This window comes from Bos grunniens, chromosome 15 (assembly GCF_055505025.1).
Source record: "Bos grunniens cultivar Pamir isolate PY7600 chromosome 15, Bosgru_T2T1.0, whole genome shotgun sequence".
NCBI classification, from domain to species: Eukaryota; Metazoa; Chordata; class Mammalia; order Artiodactyla; family Bovidae; genus Bos; species Bos grunniens.
Window position 1 is genome coordinate 65,712,673 of NC_141179.1, and position 23,303 is coordinate 65,735,975.

The 23,303-nt window shown below is 45.0% G+C and overlaps 1 protein-coding gene across 8 annotated transcripts in view; it reads left to right on the top strand.

The window, feature by feature from the left end:
• The first annotated feature begins 2,110 nt into the window (after positions 1-2,110).
• EHF (ETS homologous factor) overlaps positions 2,111-23,303 on the top strand; it is a 43,879-nt gene continuing 22,686 nt past the window's right edge. For 3 of the 8 annotated variants that reach the window (XM_086341134.1, XM_086341135.1, XM_086341138.1), the window contains exon 1: positions 2,111-2,246. Coding sequence is in view for 5 of the 8 variants with exons in the window: in XM_086341133.1 (XP_086197259.1) it covers positions 2,950-3,033 (84 nt within the window). In the remaining 3 variants the exon portion in view is untranslated. Of the gene's footprint in view, positions 2,247-2,899; positions 3,034-11,422; positions 11,751-23,303 lie in introns of those variants that run through there. The other 5 variants (XM_086341133.1, XM_086341131.1, XM_086341130.1 and 2 more) reach the window with 5 other exon arrangements.

Sequence of the window (23,303 nt, forward strand, 5' to 3'; positions counted from 1 at the left end):
TCCTTCCCCTTTCATCATTTCCATCCTCAAATGTCTCTTTTCAGGAATGCCTTTAATGAAGTAGTCCTCTGATAGAAAATGAGCAGGGTAAGAGTGGATGAAGACATTGGAGATGTAACTGGAACTCTTCAACTAGAAATATTAATAAAAGAGCCTGCAATTAAAAGTGGCTGGGACTAGACCTGAGAATCACATCACTTTTGGAGTTGTTTTTGAAGTTAACCACTTCTTGATTACACACCCCCTACCTCCCACATATGCCCCTGGTTAATATCAGGCAAAACTGTAAAGAAGATCAAGTTTGCTTCCTGGCGTTACACTGGTACTCATAACACCCCACCACCCCTTCCCACAAACACACACACACACGCACACCTGCACACACACATGTGCACACATACACACGGCACCCCCCTGAAGTGGGTGGGGCTGCTAGTTCAGATTGCTCATGATTCATCCTTTAAGCAAAACCCAGTCTGCTCCCTGAGGGCCTTGCTCTCAGATCTGGAGCTGATAGACTAATTAGGGCTAATGTGATAATGGGCAATAATGACATTTACTATGTGTATCAGATATTTGTGTTTTAACAAGGCCTTTGGAAAACACGCAGGTTGAAGGTAGGGAATGGTGGGAATGTTTAGTGAAAGCCGGGGAGATAGACGCGTTTTTCAGAGCCCCCTTAAACTGTACTTCCAAAACTTTCAAAATCTTCAGGACCTGCCTGAGTTCTGAGACCCTCCTGGACCTACCCTCCCACCAAGTCTTTGACACCTTCCAGAACCTCAGCAAACACGGTGCCCACACTAGGACAACCAGCAAAAAAAGACTGCTACCGTCCACTTACTAGTCCATCTCCTGTTGGGCAATGGCTTACTTTTTGTTCTATTCAGTCGTTGCCCATATACAGACTTTCCTTTTTTGTACAAGGAACTTCTTGGTTTTGATCACAAAATCTTTGTCTCTTTGCCAAAACCCAAATTCCCTTTCCCCTCCCATAGAGGGGAGGCCTGGTGAGTTAAAGAAATCCGCTTAGACACTTAGCTCATGCCAGGCCAGTGTCCAAGGAGACCCAAGAGAGAAAGTTCATAGTATTTTTCCTTGCCAGGAGCTGACACTCACCTAAATTGGAGGAGGGGCGTCTGTGAGCCAGTAAAGCAGGCCCTTGGCCAGGGGGGTGGGAATTGTGTGGATATTTGAAATCCACGGATCCTCCCTCAAATTCCATCTTCTTGCCCAAAGTGTGTTGTTATATTTCTAGTTTCAGCATCTTGGTTTTTCTCTCTCGAGCTCCTATAGGGAGGGTTGATTTATAGTTAAAAAACAAAAGACCATGGAAGTGTCAAGAGGAAGAATCTGGCTAAGCAGACAACCAGATAGTCAGGCTTTTGCGTTGTTGACAGCTGACTCTTCTACTTTGTCAACTCAGGGTAGACTCTCCCTCCCAGGACCCTTCCTTCAAATTTTCCAAAGCTCACTACTGGGACCAGGGCGATGGGCTTTTCAAAGTCCACTGAAATTACCAAGGGTCCATGTCAAGGAGGTAATCATGGTGCCTGGAGAAAGAATTTATGCTTCCAGCAACCTGGCCGGGAGCCCCATAAAAACTTGCTGTCTGTGTGGCAGGGAAAAGATCTTGATGATGAACCAGAGTGGACTGAACACAAATTAGTATATGAAGACAGAGGTTTAAGAGAGCCCCTGAATCCCCTATACCACCATCTCCTCCAGATTTGAGCTTCTGCTCACATCGCATTTACAGTCTCCCCTCCTGGTGGTGTCTTTGGGGAGCAAGCCTGGTGTTTTTCACCTGAAACACCCTTTAAGCTGAAAAGAACAGTCACCACCAAATCAATTCCTCATCCATTAACAGGTTGTCTCTCTGTTCTCGAGACACAGGCATAACCTGGTTAGACCTGTTTTGTTTGAACACTAACGTGTGAGTTGGCCAAATGCAAATGAGCAAATGTTTGTAATCCTTTATTTTATTTTTTTAAAGGGCCCGGCAGCCAATCAGAAGAGGGGGAAGTGACTTAGGGAATTCCCGGTTGGTGGCTTATTGCTTAACATCCTACAAAATGATTTAAAATTATTGTCATGTGCATTGATCTTCACTCTGATGAGGGCTCAGACGTGATAACACTCCCGGTTCCCTGTCCCCGTTCAAGCTGGCGTGAGTGCTTCTAGCAGTCTTCCCTCCATTCGCCACAGCTATTGGATTTTCCACCCAGAATCTTTAGGTAGATGAGGTAAGTCCTTACTTTTAAACCTTCTTTGGAGTCTGGAATTTAAATACCTGAGTGGAAAGTGAAACCTGCCTTGAATCAGACAGAGGTAAATAAGAGACTCCCGGAGGCAGCTGGCAGGAAGTGAACGTGCCTCAGCTCTGTTCACCTCCCTGGGTCGTCTTAGGATTTGATTTTGGAGGGCGGCAGGCTGATTTTGAGTGCTATCTGAACTCCCTGCATGGAGTCTGGGCTTCCAATCACTGAATTTAAAAGTCCCCTGGTTTCCCTCTCTTTTTGTGACAAAGCCATTTCCCTGGATTGAATTGTGAAATTCTGAAAGCTGGGACAGGTTCTTCTCAGTGACGAACTGGTTGGCTAAATTGCTGTTGGGGCTCAGAACACACATTCTCATTTTCTAGAGATGTCTTCTGTTGGTGATTTTCCTGACTCATTCCATTAGTTGTAGGCAAAGGCAGATTCATCTTCAGTATATTCTGGTGTTGGAAAATGGCTGGAAACAGGCAAAGGTGTATGCACTCAAATTAGAAAAAGTGTTCAGGCAGCGTGGGTAGGCAAGGGTATTGGGGAGCGTGGCACACCTCTGTCCAGAAAACAATAACAATTTTGGCAAAGAGTTTTGCCATATCATAAGGGGACAGACCAGCCCTTTGTTCCATGACGGGACACTGTGACCAGACAGGCAGACGTGAGTCAGCGGCACCAAATGTCTTCTAAGACAGGGGTTCTTTTGATTTTGTTTGGTCACAATGGAGAAGTATTGGCCTCCATGTGGATAGAACTGGAAACGGTGGGTAGACCATCTTTTTGTTGGTAATGGCGATGCCGAGTCAGAAAGTGACATTTTCACCATCTGTCTTTGGCAAGATTTAGCATATTGCTGGGATGGTGGGCGCATGATCTTGTTACGATGAAGCATAAGCTGCTGGGCCTAAGTTCACAGGTGTCTCGTGACACTGACCTTAATAACAGGGATAAAGGGAGTGAATGTTTGGACTGGAGAACTTTTCAATGGAATGTCTAGTTCAGGAGTTTATTCTGTAGGCATGATTGTGAGAATGTGTTTAGATAGAGCTTTTCATTGCATAAAAGTGTAGTTGGGGCTCATGAGTGGCCATGTGCTAATTCCACTGAAGTCAAGGGAAGAGTTGATTTCCAACAGGAGAGATGAAGTTGTGTTATTAGGAAGAATTTTAGGGGTAAGGGATACTACCAGGAAAGGCTCTTAAGAGATTTTAAGAATGATTTTATGTAGCCCTATAAAAGTGAATAATCTTTAATTCTAAAAAAAAGGAGAATGACTTTAATAGCTGCATTTGGATTTTGTAGAAGGCTGCATTTAATCTTCTTTTTGAGGACTTGAGTCCAAAGACTATGAAATAACTCATCAGATTCATCTTTTTATAACCTGAAATTGTGTAGGATTACATTATTTCTGCACCATCACTAATGGCTTATGTGGACAGACTTTAAAAACAGTGGAACATGAAATGAAGGTCGTTTGAAAATGTGTGATCACATTTGAAAGAATAATAAATATAATGGAGATAATCCTCCATATTTCCAAACTATTTTATAGAGGCACTTTAGAAGAAAGAAACATTGAGGGAACAACTGTGCTTTCAGTTCTCGTGCGTTACTGTTCAAGATGGTGGCATTATTTGGAAACTTTTTAGGGTGATTGTGGGGAGTGTGATGCCTTAGATCCAGGCCTTGTACATATGAAAAATCTCAAATTCAATTATATTTTTTCTTTTGAGTTAAAAAGCATCTATTTGTTAAATTCAAACAATGCCTTTTTGATTTTTTTTTTTTTTTTTGCTTTTTTAAAAAAAATATACTGTGAGTGCCCCCAGATGGAAATGCCTTGGGTCTTTCTGGACCTCTGAGAAGTCTTGTGTTCACACTCATGATTCCACATTTGTGCTCCCTTTAACTCACTAACTTTATGCAGATCCTCTTTCAGTACCTTTTTGATGATTTCAAAGGCCGAGACAAAATGGAAACTGAGAGGCTAAACTATTTACTCAACTGCATTCAGTTAGCTAACCAGAAACTAGAAGGGACTCAAATCAGGTCCTAGGCCAGAATGTGAGTGCTGTGGGTCAAAGTTCACTTCTAGGAAGTAGAATTTAGTGTTGTGGATTCTTGTAAGGTTTTATTTCTTCCTTATCCCCACCTACTCCCCACCCCTAAATTAAGGTTAGCCCTGAATTGTGTTCTTTAGACCATCTTGCTTTTTGAAAACTCAGTGTAGGAACCCTGTTTAATGTTCAAGCATTAAGCCCAGTCGCAGAGGTTTACACGAATCATTCAAAAGTGGTTCAGTCTTTGCCTCGCTTCCTCCAGTTAGAGTCCTCCCTAAGTCCTTTGGAACAGATGGGATTTTCAAAGACCTCTGGGAGATGGGTGGGGTGGATACTGAGAACGCCGTGGTAGAAACTGCTAACACAGTTGAGAAGCAATGCCACGGTTTGGAGGAATCAAATAAAAAGTCGGAACGTGATTTTCGGTGATAACCTTTTTCTGCCGTTTCAGACCATTTCTCTTGTTAAGATCCCTCTCTGGTAGAATTGAAGTGACAATCATTTCTGTTGTGGGTGAGGCCCCAGTTGGGAGGCTTCAGCTCCATGCAGCTTTGGTGTTGGAGACCTGGCTTCTCACCCTGGTTGTGTTACCGGGTAACCGACCATGCTGAGCTCTTAGCCGGGGTGAGGCACGCTGGCAGTGCGCGGCGGGTGGTCGTCTGAAGACTGAGGACGGCAGCCCTGTCATATTGGGGTTCTCTTAAATCTGTTGCACAATCACTGAAGCGACAGGGAAGATAATAAACTTTATTTAATATGCTCTTATCTAATTTTTCATAATAGGATTTTAAATCATATGATTTGTTTTGAGGAGCAGCAATTGTGCTCTTATTAGATATGTGTGACTATTATGTTTATTTAAATCAGACAGGGCTTTAGAGCCCCAGGCTATTAAGCTGTGCAGGAAATACGGTGCAGTGAGGGAGACTGGGTCATGTTCAGATGGAACGTGTATTCAAGCCAAGTGGCTTTGACGTCAGGAAGCTAAGATGTGCCAGAGTAGAAGTTTTCATGGATCCCTCAGAGTTATTTGATTAAAGAATTATTGGACTTCAGAAGGAAAAAAAAATGTCTTTACGAATTCTCCTTGAAGAATTCCAGACTCATGTTTTTGAGTGATGGGAGCACAATGTAGACAAGGCAGGGTGTAGGACAGTCCCGGACTGGCATTGAGGAGACCTGGTTTTTGTAGTCCCAGCAAAACTATGTGCCCATAGCAACACACACCACCTCTCTGGGCTTTTGATCCCTCATTTTGAAACCTGATCATCCTGAAGATACACTTCGGTCCTCAGAACCTGGTGACTGGGGAAAGCTAGCTACGTCTAGAGGTCAGCAGGTTTAACTTGAGGCTGTGAAAGCTGAGAATGGGATGAGAGATGCCCTCCTAAGGATGAGACAGGAAAGAAGACCAGTCGGAACTCAAGTCGGAACGGCTTCCTTGGGGTCTTCAGAATTTTGGCCCAGGGATATGCCTGGTGGAGGTACTGCAGACTGGATACCGGGCGACTTTCCTAGGGGTGCTGGAGTCAGTTCCCATGACAATATCCCGTCTTTATCAATTGTCTCATTTATCCGGAGTCAGTGTGAGTATAGAAGCAGATGCAGCTGACTGTTTTGTGACCACTGGAAGCCGCTGGTGTACCCGGGTAGGCACTCTAATGCCCTCTTCTGTAAAACCCCAAAGCAGCTGGCTGAAAGGTGGATATTCAGGCCCCCATGGAGGCCACTCAGACTGTGTGGTGCTGGTCAGCTCACTTGACTGATTGTCCATGAATTACTGGGTAGATTGGATGGGTGTGGCCTCACCTCCTACAGAGGAAGACCTGAGGGGTCATCAGAAGAGGAACATGGCTGGCCCAGCCACTGAGCAGCCCACCTGGAGAGTCCAGTCTTTACAGAGGCCCTCGGCCTAAGTCTGGAAAAATCAGAGCTTGTAATAGAGTCAAGCAGGATGGCCCATTTAAAGAGGCTCCCAGGGCTCTAATTGGCCTTGTTTTAAAAGAGATACCCTGTAAAATACTCCTTTGAAAATTGATTTCACTAGCACCTAACCACATTCTGTCTTTGGTCTGTTTCACGGGGCTGAGCCCCTTGTTCTGATTCATTGGATTCATATTATGTCTTCTCTTCCAATTTTCCCCAACACCCTGGTCCTAAGAGTTTCCTTCCTGTCCTTTTTCAGCAGCATCTTTGTTATTATTAAGGGTATCTGTCTATTTTAAATATGACCAGCATTTTAAACATGCTTCATACATTCCAAACATGCCTCTGATGAAAACCAAGTCCCAAATCAAAAGGAGCCAACAGGCCTACTATAATATTTTGATTACTGGACTATTAGACTACCGCACGAACCCCACTATTATAATAACTACTTATTTTTACTTTTGTAGGTCCTTGTCCAGATGCACACTTTTTTTTTTTTTGATGTTGTGATTGTGGTGAGTTTAAAAGTTCCTATTTAGCCACGTACCCCTCACTCTGTATCATAGTCACCACACAAACGGCCTTGGGGGTTAGGGCTTTATGGGCGTGATTGTGGGGAATTTAGAAGTTCCTCTTCAGCCACATACCCCTCACTCTATGTCATAGACACCACATAAAGGGCCTCTGGGGCTAGACCTTTATTGGTCCCATTGTGGATTTGAGAAATTTCAGCTCACCTGCCATCCCTTTCTTGACCTCATGCAGACTTTTTCCCAAAGTCTATCAAGTATCTGTTGGAATATGAAAGAGGTCTTCTATTCCTAAATATGACAATAGGGCTTGGAGCATATGACTGTCTCAAAGAGTTTTTGGGGGGTCCCTTTGAGGAACCTTTAAAAAAATTCTCTCATAAAGACTAATGATATATTCTATTGGAGGAGGTAAGTGGGGCCTGAAAGGTGAAGATTATGTCAGCCTGTCTCCATGGGTATCTACTGACAAGACTTGTTTTCTTCGCAGCTGGACTTGAGATTTGGCCTCAATTCAGCCTCTGCCTCAATTATGTCCACTGAGAAAATCAGAGGACACCTAGCTTACCTTTCTAACGCCCTTGACCAGAGGCTGTGGCTTGAGGAACATGGCTGAAATGTAGACTTTGGCTGCTTCTGTCTCTCAAGAGGCAGGAGGCTATGGGTTTTTGTTGCCTGCAAGCAGTTGGAATGTGGTAGAAAGAACACGAGGTTAAAGTCAGAACACCTGGGTTCACATTCGACTCTGTCACTGAGCAGCTGAATGACACTGGATGAATTATCTAAGCTCCAGAATATAAGTTTCCTCATCTGGAAAATGGGGGTAATAACATCTGCACAGGCTGTTATAAGGATTAAATTAGACAAAGAATCTGAAAGCATCTGGACCCATGCTTGTGAGTAAACAATTAGTAATTGTGGAATGGAGTTGGAGGATCAGTCCTCAACCTGGGTGTTTTCAGTGAGTCTCTCTTGAGAAGGAGTGGCTGGATAATTCTGGGATTTTGTTTGTCAAAATGATCGACGTTGGCTCTGTGCTGTGACCTTGGGGAAGAAAGGCAGCGGGGTTTTCAGTGGGGAAGGTGGGCAGCAAGGAGGTAGGATGAGCTCTGTGGAGGGGCATCTCTTAGTGGAGCCTTGTATTGAGCTGGCTGCAAACCACCACCCACGGGAGCCTCAAGGAAGACTTGGGATAGGTACATAGCACGTTTTTTTTTATCCTGTCTTGATGTCTGGCATGTAGAGGCCTCCAGAAGAAACTGATCTCCTTCCCGGCAGTCCACATGACTAGTCACAACTTTATATATGTTGCCCACCCCTTAAATTCTTGAGAGTCTCCAGATACTTACTGGCCATGGCAGTTAAGGCATTAATTACTCTGGGTATTCTAGAGGCTTTGAAAAAAATTCCTACTTATTTTGGCAAGGCAGTATGGGATCTACCTCCTGTAAATTGTTCAAATGAGGCTTCTGGCCATGTAGAGGTGGTAGCTAGAGGCTCTTTGAATTAAACAAGCAGCCCTTGCTACAAAAACAGGAAAGGTTTCTAACCCGGGATCCAAGGATCTCTTAGTGTCCATGGGAGAAATCAGAGGCTTTGTGGACTTGAATGTGAAAACAAATAAAATTTTTACTTTCAGTAATTTAAAATTTAATATTCAATGTGAATTCGATTCAATTTCAGTACGAGTGTGGCATACTAAACTCCTCAGTAGCAATAGCTGTAACTGATTATCACGCAGAGAAATTACAGATATTTTTATATCACATTGCACTTGCTACAGATGTCTTAAAATATCAATATTCATCACTACTTTGATGTCATGGAAGTTGTTGAACCTGCACTAGCTATTCTTGCTTAATGTACTAAGAAAGAAGCTTAGTACATTAGTACACTATCACTAACTCAATGGGCATGAGTTTCGGCGAACTCCGGGAGACAGTGAAGGGCAGGGAAGCCTGGAGTGCGGCAGTCCATCAGGTTGCAAAGAGTCAGACACGACTGAGTGACTGAACAACAGCAGAGAAGCACATATATTTTTATGTTATCACACATTTATTTCTAAAAGCATTTTGAAAATTGTATTTCAATATAAACTTCCTTTCTAATCTTAGTATTTTACTTTGTCATTTCAAAAGTGTTATTTTGAGGAGTCCATAATCCTCAGTGGACTGCAAGATGGGTTCACAGTATAAAGAGAAGGCTAAGAGTCCCTAACTTATAGCACTCTCTCACACACGACTGATGAACAGCAGTAGCTAATAAATAGTTTCTATCAGAGTGGGGTGTGTTTTCTTCCCACCCATCGTTCTTGTCTATGGATAGCTTTGGAGTTGTCAAAGGACCCTGGCATCATGAAGATAATAACAATAATAATAATCATGCTAATAATAGCTAACCTTTGTTGAGTGCTGCCGTAAGCCAGGTGCTATTACAGGCATGTTCCATGTCATATTTTGCTTGATTCTCCTAACTCCTTTAGGAACTTTAGACAGCAAAGTGTCTCCCTGCCTTCCATGATGAAAGAGCAAGGGCATGGATAAAGGCAAGAGTTGGGACTGACCCCTGGGACAGGGCTGGGGTCAGCGAAATACAGCCACCCCGGTCATACAGGATCCAACACCTAGAAAGCACCTGTGCTTGGCTTAGCACTCTGTTTTTGCTGTCTTGAAGTTCTTAACACATTTGGGACAAGGGGCTCTGGATTTTCCTTTTGCACTGAGTCCTGCCAGTCACGTAGCTGGATATGATGAAATTATTCAAATGTGTGACAACTCCTGATGCTGGGACTCTGCAGGGAGAACCCCGGCTCCTCCTTATCATGCTCATCTAGCTGACCTTGGCTGTTTTGATTTGATCATTTTGAGTGTCAAAGATGTCCACTGAAGCAAGGGGAGGAATACCTGAATAATCAGCTGGAAGGGATTTGATCCCTGGGAAAACCTTTCTGATTGGAAGTCGCTTGCCTTGCTGAGGAGTATTTTCATGTGTTACTTTCCAGAGGGCTTACTTTACAGGTCAGGGAGCTAGAGGAAGCAGAATGAAGTGTGTTCTGGAAGGGAAAATGAGATCTGGTATGCCTAGAGTCTATAGGTCTTGCAGCAAGTCTCTAGAAAGGAATACGACTTTTTGTTTATGGTTGTTTAATGATTGTCTGTACAAAGAGAAAACCCTACTTCTTCTAAAGAGGAGATGCTCTAACAACATGAGAAAATTCATGTATTATTTGTTTCTTAAGTTGCAAAGATGATGCTGGAATGAGTCTAGTGAAGTCCTATCTGTTTTATGGCTATGTTTTTACAAACAGTTGCAGGGTCATGGGTATGATGGAGGTCGGGGAGAACTTTCCTAGACTTCTCAGAGGGATGGAATGCAGGCTCCCAGAGCCCTCCCCTCATTGGGGTGATGTCCATAACACAGTGGGTCTGACATCAGGACTCGTGTGTGATGGCTTAGTCGTCAGATGCTTTTCCAAAGGAGGCCTAATTTCCCCTTAATTTTTCAATTTCCTTGTGATTATTATTGCTCTTTTATCATGGCTAATAAGTCTGAGGTGACTTCAAGCAGCCAAACCCAATCGCTGAGTCAATCTGGGGCTTTCAACTGGAAGCCAGGCTGAAGTTTTGACAGATGGGTTTGGGTGGACATGAACGGGTGTTTCTGTAGCATCCACACAGATGCACACTAAAATAACTTTAACTAAGGGCACAAGGATGCTTAGTATGCTTCACGCTCACATTTGGGGAACAAAAAATTATACAGCTGTACTTAAAGGAGCTCAGTTTCAAAAATAAAAGTGTGCAATCCTAAAAGACAATCACCTTGTCTTTGGAAATACAAGAGTCCATTTTCAAAGCTACGAAAAGTTATATGGCACTCCCTCCACACCCCAATGCATTTGTTATTATACATCCAACCATTTACTAGCTTTGTGTCTTTGAGTAAGTTACTCAAGTTCTCTGTGCCTCCTTTTCTGTAAAAATGGAGATAATATTAGTATCCACGTCTGGAGTTTTTGCAAGGAGTGAATGAGACAATTCCTGTAAAGCCTAGCTCAATGCCTGGCACATCATAAACACTCAATAAATATAAACTGTCATCCTCGTCATAATTTTGACTGCTGTTTTGTAATTATATGATCTGGAGATCCCAAACTGGTGGCTGTTGATCTTTCCCTGACTGGGGCATTTCAGTCTTTCTCTGGGAAGAAACTTTAATCTCGACCTGGTCAAATCCATTGTCCCAGTCCATCCCAACCCTCCCTGGCTCCGATTCCAGCCTCTTAACCTCCCTCCACCCTTCCCACATTCCTGCGTCCTGGGTCTTATTTATTTTTCAGTCAACTGAGGGTGTTGTTAAATCTTTTATTTTTCTGGCTGCCCAATTTGGTTCCGAGGCAGTCCACTCCCTGCCCTGCTCATGACAAGAATGCTTGGGAATGCTCAGCCAGCCGTATCCCTCCTCTGTCAGAACACCCTGTTCTTAACGCTCCTTGAGAAGAGGCGTTTCGGAGGCTTCCCCCACTGCTGTGACCTCCCCTCCCCATTAAGCCAATGGTGTGGTGATAATGAAAGCCCAGTGGCTGAGAGAAAGCTGCGGGGAGGTGGTAATCTTGGGGAACATCACACATTGCCCACATGTCCCAGGTTTTCTGCTCAAGGCTTAAAAAAGAGATATTAAGAGGCTTCGCCTGACAGTGTGTGTTGAAGTCTGGGTGATGATGCCACCGCTTAATTAGTGTTGTCATGATCTCCCTTTGAGTGATTTATTTAGCTCTTTGTAGCCCTTTCTGGCTTGAGCACATCATGTGATATTGACAAACTGTTGGGAAATGAGAGCGCGGTGATGCTTGAATTAACGCGTGCATCATACAGTGAACATCTTAGGTCCTTTCGACAGGACACCTGGGATCTCAAGTCACTTGGCAGGACATGAGTGAGTCTACACAGCTTGCCTTGGAGGTAGGTATGGCTAACCTCCTTTCCCCATTGGGAAAGCTACGGTCCAGGGACTGGGGGTTTTCAAATTATGCTCATCGCCCAGGGCTGGATGAAAGAAGCCTTTGGGAGAGCCACGCTGAGTTTCTGCTCAGGGAGGTAACCCAGAGACCACACCTACTCCCCGAACTTACTGACTTTCGGAAATCAACCATTTGGAAGAGTGTGGTTTGGGTTATGATCATACCCTGGCAGCCCCTTCTCTGGCCTTGTTAATCTGATTCAGGATCTTAACCTGGGCTGGCTGGAGGCTGGCCATGTCATTCTACAGATCTCAGATACCCCTCAGCGCCCTCGTAGAACCAGCCAATGGAAAAGTACAGTGTCTTCTGGCTCCTGGGCCCTGCCAGCTCTGGCTGGTCTCTTCGATACCACCTTTTCTTCTTAGGGAGTGGGAGGACAGCATTCAAACTGAAAGCGCAGGTTTTTCTTTGGTTTTTATAGGAAAAACAAATTGGCATGAATGCTCTGTCAAACCAGCTCAGGCTGTTTGGGCAGATGCCTTTCTTTGCTTTTTTCTGTTTATTTTCCAACAAATCAATGCTTAACTGCGTTGTTATTGGAGCAGAGCAACAGGTGCAAAAAAATAACTCTGCTGCCAACTCAAATGAAAAGGTAGGGCTTATACCCTCTGGAAGGTATTCAGAAGATAACAGAAGCCCCTGCCAGCAACTGAATTAACAGCTCTGTTTACGGTGGGTTTTATGTTAACCTGCCCCTAACCCTCTGACACATAAACACACTATTGTCTCAGAGAGAGACATGCAGCCATCCAGACAACCAGCTGCTTTATTCTGTCCTGCGTGGAGATTGGTTTTGGCTGAGGCTGCTTTGTGAAACTCATGGCTGCCAACTCCAGGTCTTGGTGAGGGTTTCCCATGAAGGCAAGGGCTTGGGGTTGTTGGAGAAAGGAGGACCAGTCCTGGTTTTCCTTTTTTAATTAATTAATTAATTTATTTATTTTTGATTGGACGATAATTGATTTACAATGTTGTATTGGTTTCTGCTGTACAAAGAAGTGAACCAGTTGTATGTAGACATATATTCCCGCCCTCTTGAGCCTCCCTCCCAATCCCCCGTCCCTCCCATCTAGGTCATCACAAGGCATCAAAGCTGTTTATTTTACACACAGTAGTATATGCGTATGTCAACGCTACTCTCTCAATTTGTTCTATCTTCTCCTTCCTCCACTGTGTCCACAAGTCTCTTCTCTACATCTGCATCTCTATTCTTGCCCTAACCCTGTTTTTTAAGGGAGTTGAAGTTCTTTCCAAGCTTGGTCATTTCCAAATGCCAAAGCAGGTCACCTGGCTCTCCCTGCTCTTGTTCTACTGTAACCCCAGCAGGAGATGGCCAATGAGGCCAGATGACCTTGGAAAAAGCTATTACATCATTTTCAGAAGTGGTGACCTTACTGGACAGTCCAACTGAGCAGGGCAGCTTCTGTGTTTTGTTCACTGTTATGCCCCCAGCACCTAGCACAGTGCCAACGTTTAGTAGCTCATCAATGAATATCTATTAATTGGAAGGGATCAATATACTAGCAGGGCAAACATTTCTTGATGATTGTTTCTCTCCATTGAAGGCTAAGATACCAGGTTTCTTTGGTATGAGGTCTAAAAGCCAGGGTGGTTAAGTAATCTTTGGAAGAGCTGTGGTGGGGGTGGGATGGAATAAGGGGTGACTCAGCCAGCTATGAAATCCCCTTGATGAAAACAATCATTACAAAAGTCCTCCACAATGCTGTGTTCTGAGGACTTTGTTTGGCCTTCACAGACTCATACTTGTTAAGTTGCGGAGCACTGTTGCATTGAACATGGTGGTACCGGATGTTAGGAACTGCTTTACTTCAAGTTAGGCAATAAGACAGGGAGAGAATCTCCGCAGATGAACTGAAGCTTGAGTTCTTCGGATTGAAATGTATTGCCTCTGACTTTACGAGGACTTCCTGGTGTTTACGGATGTTTATTTTAGGGCCAATATCTGCTGGAGTTCGTTATCTTGTTTTGGGAACTTGAAAAAACTCAAGTAGATGAGTCTTTAACCAGAAGCTCTTAATGGCAAGGGTGCTTAAGGATTGGTGAAGGTGGGGTCTTAAAAGCATAGATTCTGATTCACAGGTCTGGGTGGGACCTCAGGAAACTCCTAGTTTAACTTCTTCTTCGGTGCTGATGATACAAGTGGCCCATAGACCAATCATGTGGCCTCTTCAGCCAAGTAGGAAAATAAGCATTGTAAACGTAATCTCCCAGTTCCCATACCTACGCCTTTCCAAAGCCCTATGGAGACCTCGGTTGTAAAAGTAGGCTGCGTTTTTTTTTGTTTGTTTGTTTGTTTTTGCTTTTATTTTTTGCTATGTGTTGCTTATGGCTACTTTGTTTTAGAAGAGAGATCAAGGATTGGTCAGGAGAGAAATACTGAGGTTCAGGGTGGTAGGGTATACGGTGAATTTTTTACTACATTGCTGAACAGAGGTCCAGAATGACTGTCCTGGACGCAGCATGGTTCCTCCTTCAGCTGCTGATAGAGAGGGAAAGGGGAGGCCCTTCCTGCTGCCATTGTAGGAAAACTATGCCACACTCATGTCAAGTAAGAGCAAGAATAAAAACTCTCAGGGCTTCTCTCAGAGGTCAGGGTAGACTTTCTTCTGACCCTGACTCCATTACAAGTTTTCTTTTCATTTCAATCCTACATGAGTGCAACAGAGATTTTGATTTAAAGATCCACGGTGTCAATAGATTTATAGGGGTCAGTGGATAGTCTTTGGAGGGCCTTTTGCACAAAATATGTGCAAAGCTTGGTGTGAGTGTGAAGTCTGGGGAGGAGAGAACCATAGTTTCTCTTGAGGTCTGAAAAGACTCCGTGACATTCATGTTTCAAAGCTTGCTCTATTTTTAGTTTGTCATAGCTGAACACGATTGATAAAGGCCTCTGAGGTCATGTAAGGGAATCTTGTTTTTTGATCAATTTTGGTTCCTGTCTCCTGTCAGTGTCTGTTTCTTGTCTGAACTGTCACTGAGACTGATAAAAATCAGCATAAGATGTGTATTTTCAACTGGCTTATAGTTAGTAAAGTGTATCTGTAATGAATCAACTCTTGGGCTCCCACTATGGCATCATTGCTCATGTAGACACTTGAAAGCCCAGGAATAATGCTTCTGATGTTGCCCCTGGGAACATGAAATGTCTGTCTTGAAACACATTATGAGGGCATGAAATTACCTGTGATGTAATCCTGAGAGGATCAAATACATTCCCCAAGCTTGATTCATATTTTGATTCATTTGGAAAACATGAATTATCATCTTTGTTACATTCAGTTAGATTTCACACATACTTGAATTTTCTTTTCTCCTCACTGGGAGTAGTTCTGTTGAAATGACAGTCATATTGAAACAGGAAGTCAGTAAGCTATTGCAACATCCTTCGGGCAAATGCTGTGAATTCACCTGCTGGTAACTTTGATTAAAGATCAAGAATGGTCTGGATAGTGCTGTCATTGCAAAAGTGATTATTTAAAATGCCTAATTGCTCCTTGGGCTTGAGGAGTAAAAATACCCACATGAGACAGTATTCTGAGGCAGTTTGGGGATGATGTGGTTGAATGAATCAAGGATCTGGTAAGAAGGCAGATTGTGGCTTTGACTCTCAGTCCCCTAGGGCTGGGAGCAGGGAATGCAAGCGAAGCCCTGCTTATGATCTGCTCTGTGGCCCTGGTGGCTTCCAGTGTATCTTCACCCACCCAACAGAAGAAAACACTACTTTTTGAACTAATTCAGTTCTAATCCAGATGAAGCACAAAGCACTGTGGATTGGTTTATTTCTAAAATATAAACTAAAAATCGTTTTATTGAATCATACAAGGAATATTCATATGTGTATGCAAATATATTCATGTATTTGCATGTATAGATTAATATATTTGCATGAATATATAAATACTCCTTTTATGATGCCTGGGTTTGATCCCTCGATCGGGGAAGATACCCTGGAGGAGGGCACAGCAACCCACTCCAGTATACTTGCCTGGAGGATCCTAGGGACAGAGGAGCCTGGCGGGCTACACTCCATAGGATCACAAAGAGTTGGACACAACTGAAGCAACTTAGCACACATAAATCTATTTTAATGGCTAAAAGAGTATATCATAGATAAAACTGGCCCTAAATATTCCTACCTGAATATACTGTAGGTATGGAAAAATGATAACGGACTTCTCCCCTTCATTCTAAAAAGAATTCTTAAATATATTGAGAAGAGAGATGACTTCAGGTTGCTCTGGCAAAAAAGAAACACGTTTCAATCAGGGTCCCTGCATGATTGAATGGACACAGAGAGCTTTGAAATCCAGGAGAAACTGGTAAAGGTGTGAGGCCCCAGGTGGCACAGGGAGAATGCTGTGACGATGTATAGGATGGGGCTGGGGCTGAGGATGAGCTGAGGGCATCTTCCTCTGTGGCAAAGCACCCCATCTCAGCAGAAAGTGCCCAGGGTTTGTTGCTAGACACTCAGAGTTTGAATTCTCTGCTAGTTTCAGTTCTTTCAAAACTGTGTGAGCTTGAACAAGTGACACAACCTCTTGGAGCCGCAGATGAACCATCTGCTAAATGACATAATGCCTTACAGAGCAGTTGTGAGTATTGACTGAGATAATGGATTTAAAACTATGAGAAAAGAGGCAGCACATTTTAAACGTTCAATAAGCCCTAGCTACTATAGTATATAGCTACTATTAGTAGTAGCAGTACAGCACTTGGTCTTAGGTCTCAGTAGCCCCACCACAGAGCAAAAGGCACACCTTGCTCCAGATGAGCGAGCCCAAGCTGGGCTGTGTCTGTCTCTGCCGGCAGGTCCTCTCTGTGTGTTTAAGAGAGACCAGTGGAGCAGGGCTTGGCCTTGTTAGGAGTCCTGAGGCTGGGCAGAGCCTCCTGGGCTCTGGAAGGCCTGGCTCTGGTCCTTTGCCAAAGTTCCAAGGGCACCTCCTTCTGCTCACTTTTCTGTCCTTAACACGTCAAATCCCAGACCCCTTTCTTCTAGTAATTGATCAATTCGTGTGCTAAGGGACCCTGTAGGATAGAGATCCGCAGGCTGTCTTCCGCCAGGAGCTCCCATCTTAGACGGGCTGCTCGTCTGTGCACCCGCAAACCAGCCATGGTGTGTGGGAGCAAAATGCTGGGGCACTAACCCAGGGCCTACAGAGGTGTGCCCTCCCACTGCTGCTGGCAGCCTCAGGCAGCGTGTGTCTGGTGGCATGAAGGGGAGGAGGAAGTGGGTGGAGGGGCAGAGCACAGCTTCTGTGAGCAGAGGCTCAGAGATGCTGTCCATCGCTCAGCCTAATGGCGTGTCACCCAGCAGAGCAGGATGGGGCTGGGGCGCCCGAGTCCAGCCCTAGGCTAGAGTGTGCCAGCTCACTGGGACTGCTGAACATAATATAGATGGTAGAAGTTAGAAGCCTTGCTTGAAATGAACTTAACCCTCAATATTCACCTTGGAGACTCAATGAAATAATAAGTCACAACACAACAAATAAAAGATAATAATAATTTGGGACTTCCCTGGTGGCTCAGATGGTCAAGAATCTGCCTGCAATTCAGGAGACTTGGGTTCAATCCCTGGGTCGGGGAGATCCCCTGGAGAAGGGAATGGCAATCTACTCCAGTATTCTTGCCTGGAGAATTCCATGGACAGAGGAGCCTGGCGGGCTACAGTCCATGGGGTTGCAAAGAGTCAGACATGACTGAGCGACTGACACTTATTAGCTTGTATTCACCAAGTACTTAATACGTGTATTATGATATGTGTAATATGTACCAAGCATTCTACTGGTATCACCTCATTTTGTCTTTCAACAACCATTTTCATATCATCCCCATTCTATCAATGAGGAAACTGAGACCCAAAGAAGTTGAATCACTTGTCCAAGTTGGCCTGGTTGGCAAAACCAGGCATTGAACCATGGCCATTTGACTGCATAGCCTGGTGCTTCCCACCATTGTACCATCCTGCCTCTGAAGAGTCTCCCTCAACCTTAAGAATATTGCCCAAGCCAACCAACACAGTTCAGAGAGAAGCTTCTGGGCAGACCCCATGGTGACAACTAACATTTCCTGACATACTGTGTGAGAATTTTACAAACATTCTCATTTGATCCACACATCAACTCCATTTCTCCCACTTTTCATCATGGGGGAAAGTGAAACTTTAAACAGGATGGTACTTCCCCAGGGTCAACACAGCCTGCCAAGGAGCAGAATCAAGACTTCAATCCTCACCATCTGAGTCACCATGAGAACTGCCCTCCAGAAGCATAGCAACATTGGGCTGGGTTTGAAGCTCCTCACACCTTGAGTGTGTCCTTTCAACCCAGATGTTAATGAGATTCTGTCTCTGTGGCTGGTCTCACCCACTCCCATTTGAGCTGCTGCTGCTGCTAAGTCACTTCAGTTGTGTCTGACTCTGTGCGACCCCATAGTCGGCAACCCACCAGGCTGTCCTGTCCCTAGGATTTTCCAGGCAAGAACACTGGAGTGGATTGCCATTTCCTTCTCCAATGAATGAAAGTGAAAAGTGAAAGTGAAGTCGCTCAGTCGTGTCTGACTCCCAGCAACCCCATGGACTGCAGCCTACCAGGCTCCTCCATCCATGGAATTTTCCAGGCAAGAGTACTGGAGTGGGGTGCCCTTGCCTTCTGAGCAACAGTTAAAATGTGAGACTCTTAAACTTTAGGGTCAGGCTAGGTGTTCTGCTGGCCCCCTCCCCGATCCATTGCTCTTCCCTGTGCATGGTGGTCAAGCTGGTGCTGGAAGGGAATCCACCCTTGAGGAAGGTCTGGTAGGGTGGGTACAGATGTACTGGGATGTCTCTATATGTGGGTGGCCCAGAAGTAGTCTGAGTCTGTAGCAACTTAGGGCCCTGTGGGTGCTTGTGTTTAATCCCAAGGAGCCCCTTAACCAAGTGGGGAATAAAGAGTGATTCTGGCCACCCCAGCACAGCACAGTGCCGCCTCTCTGCCAAATTGAATTTGGATTGGCCAAACCCTAGTGGCCCAGGGAGTCGCTGCCTAGGATAGAAGAGTGTCCGACTGCAAGGCTGGCACGAGGGGCCATCTGCTGTCATTGATTGGATCCCACCCATGGTTCCTCCTCTTGAAATAAAGAGCAGACTTCTGTCATCCAAAGTGTCAGTCTTAGAATTGTGGTGCAAAGGGTGACATGTGGAGGAATCAGTGAAGAGAATGCAGATGGAAAAACCTTGTATATCTCAGTGCATTTCAATCTTTCGGTTTGAATTAAAACTTACTTTTTTCTTTTTTTGATGGGCATTTTTCAATACCCCAAGTAACAATTTATGCTGTGTTCCCAGAATACATACTATGTGAGAATAGACAAAGGGGGGTCCAATAGTCAGTGCGTTTTCATAAACTTCCACCTGGGAGGCACTTACCGGGTATGGGTATGATGAGGCGTTGTGCCAGGGGCCCCAGGGGCCCCATGGTCCTGAATCTCCTTCAGTCCTCCAGCAAGCCTAGGTGGCAGTTTCCCAGGACAGGATATAGCAGCTCAGAAAGGCTAGTCCAAAGTCGCCACACCAGCAAGAGCAAAATCTGAGCTGTTGTTTCCACAGGCTCTGATTTGATGGGTGCTCATGACTAGGTGTGATCTGGCTCCGGGGCTTTTTTCCCAGGGTTGGTGCATGAGTGCTGCTAGAATCTAGTGGGAAGAGGCTAGGGATACAGCTAGGCATCCTGTAGTGTGCGAGATAGCCCTCCCAGCAAGTACCATCCTGGACCAAAATGCCAGTCACGCCAAGGCTGAGAAACTCTACTTTTCACCCTAGAATTCTCTCTCTAGCTTGAAATGGGGTGAAGTGGATCCTTTTCCAGCTTGCTTTTAGCTCAAAGGGTGGAACTGTTTTTCCTTAGGCTCTGAATTTACTGCTTCCAATCTTGGAAGAAGTAAAATGTGTTAGAGAAATATCTTGAAAACTGATGTTTAAGAAAAGGAAAAGAAACATTTTAAAAGAGCGTGTGTGCTGGTGCTGTACACTGTCCTGTGCTTAGTAGCTCAGTCGTGTCCCACTCTTTGTGACCCCATGGACACTAGCCCACCAGGCTCCTCTGTCCATGGGATTCTCCAGGCAAGAATACTGGAGTGAGTTGCCACGCCCTTCTCCAGGGAATCTTCCCGACTCAGGGATTGAACCCAGGTCTCCCACATTGCAGGTGGATTCTTTACCATCTGAGCCACCAGGGAAGCCCAGGGATCTTTAACTTCATAGCATTACCTATCCTTCCAAATAGCCCTTAAGCTTGGAGGACATCCACAGTCCCCTGACTCCCTCTTTGGAATCAGTAAAGATGTTGAGCTCGGAAGGAGTAACACACTCAAGGTCACATAGCTCAAATACAAAGATGGGGAGTCTGGGTTCCAACCTAGCCCTCAAAGTCTCCAAAGTCTCAACCTCCCATAATTGATACTTTTTTTTAAAGAAAATAATAAAAGTTATGCTGAAGGTAAAGTAAAAAGATTAACGAGAAGCATTCTGCTGCTGCTGCTAAGTCACTTCAGTCGTGTCCGACTCTGTGCGACCCCATAGACGGCAGCCCACCAGGCTCCCCCGTCCCTGGGATTCTCCAGGCAAGAACACTGGAGTGGGTTGCCATTTCCTTCTCCAATGAGAAGCATTAAATACTTCTAAATTAAAAGGATTGCTTTTCATACTCCATCAGGTAATCACCTAGGCTTCCCTGGTAGCTCAGCTGGTAAAGAATCTGCCTGAGATGCAGGAGAATCCAGTTCAATTCCTGGGTCAGGAAGTTTCCCTGGAGAAGGGATAGGCTACCCACTCCAGTATTCTTGGGCTTCCCTGGTGGCTCAGACAGTAAAGGATCCACCTGAACTGTGGGAGACCTGGGTTTGATCCCTGGGTTGGGAATTCCAAGCCCCTGGAGGAGGGCATGACAACCCACTCCAGTATTCTTACCTGGATCCCATGGACAGAGGAGCCTGGCAGACTACAGTCCACGGGTCACAAAATGTTGGATACACAACTGAGCGACTAAGCACAGCAGAAGGTAATCACCATGTACCATGGAAAGTCTACATTTGTATATGGGAGTGTCGGTGAGTTGGTTATGATAATGCTTTTTCTTTCTTTCTTTCTTTCTTTTTTTTTTTTTTTTACCATTCTCAAGGCACATTTATTATCTATTATCTCATTTGATCTTCTCAACAATCTTGTGAGGCTGTTGGGGGGCAAATGTCCTTATTTCACACTTGAAAAGCTGGTTCTCCAAGGGATTGGAACTTGGTGAAAGGCCTTCAGCCGTGCTGGCCCCAGGGGCCTTCCGTGCCCACCCTGAGGGCATGGTCCCTGCCGCCCCAAGCTGGGTTGAGAACACTGACCTTCTCTCCTCAGCAGCCTGGGTGAGCTCAGTGAACTCTGACTCACTAAGGAATAAGCCACATAAACTCTTTTATGGGTGCTAACCATTTACTGGGCCCTGTAAAAAAGGGCCCCTCGTTGTGCTGGCTGCTTTCCCTTGGAAAGGGGGTGCCAGCAGGGAGTGCGCTCAGCCTCCTGGGGGCCCAGATGGCAATGGGGCAGCTGTGACCTTGTAATCCTCAGGACTTCTCTCTGGCTGAGAGTAGTTCTGGATGCCTCACGGTGAGGAATGATGTCCGCCTGGAGGATTGGGGCTTGTTGGGCATTTAGTCATAAGAGGAAGTCTGGCCCACGTGTTCCTGCGACATTTATTGAATTCTTAGTACCTGCTGAGCTTTCTGTATGCACAAGCTCATTTGATGCCCACAGCCCTTTGAGTTTGGGTTGTTCCCATTTTACAAGCAGGGAAAGTGAGGATCAGAAAGATTCAGGTTGGACAGACTTGAACTTGTTTCAAGGTCACCCACGGGGAGCAGGAGAACTAGGATCTGAGCCCACCTCTCCTCAACTCCAAAGCTGGGTGCTCGGTCCTCACCCTACTCTTCCTTCTAGATTTTGGGGAATTGGTGAAGAGAAGCCCTGAGCCAGCCGGCTGAGGAAGTAGGTCATAGTTGGCCCCAGCAGATCTGACTTCCACTGAAATAGCCACTTTGAAACAGCCCTGCAGGCAAACCCTTGTGAAAGAATTTCAGGGAAGCCTCCCCTGCACACCCACCCCTACCCCCAGCCTGGAGGGCACATGGACTGGGTTCTGAGCTTCAGCCCTTTCAGGGTTAAACAGTAACCTTTCTACTGCTTGTAGTTGAGCAAATGCTGGCAAGGAACAAGCCTAGCCTTGAGCAAACAGGAGCTGGTGCCATGCCCTCTCCCTCTCCCAGCCAACCCTCTGGGGACCTGGAAGATTTCTTTTGCCTTCAAGTCCCCCATCTGATTTCTTAGCTTAGGGCTATTGCTCTAGAAAGCTCGATGGGAAAAGAAAAGAAAGTTTGACTTGGGTTGGTTTTCTCTGAGAGTGAGAATCCAAGACATTTCTGGAAATGAACTTCAAAAGCAATTTACTAGCTCTTCAATTTCTGCCCGGGGAAACTGAGGCCCACGGTTACTTCTGGTTCAGGTAGTCCATAGGCATAGTGCCCCTCCTCATCATAACATACCTGCTATGCAGTTATGTCCTATTTGGTGCCAAGTGCTCGAGGTATGGAGACTAACTTAAGCCCCAACCAATACATATGGTGGGTACAATGGTCTGTATTTTACATAAAAGGAAACAGGTTCAGAGAGGCTAATAACTTGTTTGACTTAGTACAAACCAGCTAAGAACTTAGCTGGTATTAAGTGGTGGAACTTGGGATAAACTCCAGCTCTTTCTGATGTCGAAACTCATCTCTATGGCATCACCTCATAAAACTCAGCTCTGCTACCTCTCCTCCTGGTGGTCTGTTACAGAGCTCATCATTGCCACCCCATCTTGCCCTCTCCTACCTTCTACTCAGGCTGGATTCAGGCCTAATTATTTGCCGAACAACCAGGATGATGATGTTAATGATCATCATAAATGTTTCTGTTTAGCCTAATTCAACTCTTAATCACTGCTCTACTCCCTGTTCCTAGAACTGTGCCCAACCCATTGCAAGGCTAATAAATATCTGTTGAATGAATGAATACATGAATGAATTTTTATGTCTTTTCCAGACCCCTTTTCTCCCCTCTTAAGCCCTACATTGACCTAAAAGCAGTAGTTAAATTAGAGGAAGGGGTTTTGAGAGAGTGGAATGGCTCTGGTTGGGCAATTTCCATCCTGGGGATGTTGGTGACACATGAAGATGCAAGTTTTCACCCAAACAGGCAGAGAATTTTCCATGATCTTCTACTGTAATTCTAGCTTCTCCCCAGTCCAACATTTAGAAAGAGCAAATTACCCTTAGAGGTCCCGGGTAAGGCTCAGTCACCTTCTGGAAACAGGCTGTTTATCCTTTGAATGACTGAATGCACTTCTGAGGCTTTGAGTCTGGCATGAGGGTAAGAACATTGTAAGTGCTGGAGGACCGAGGTGAATATTTCTAAAACATAAAA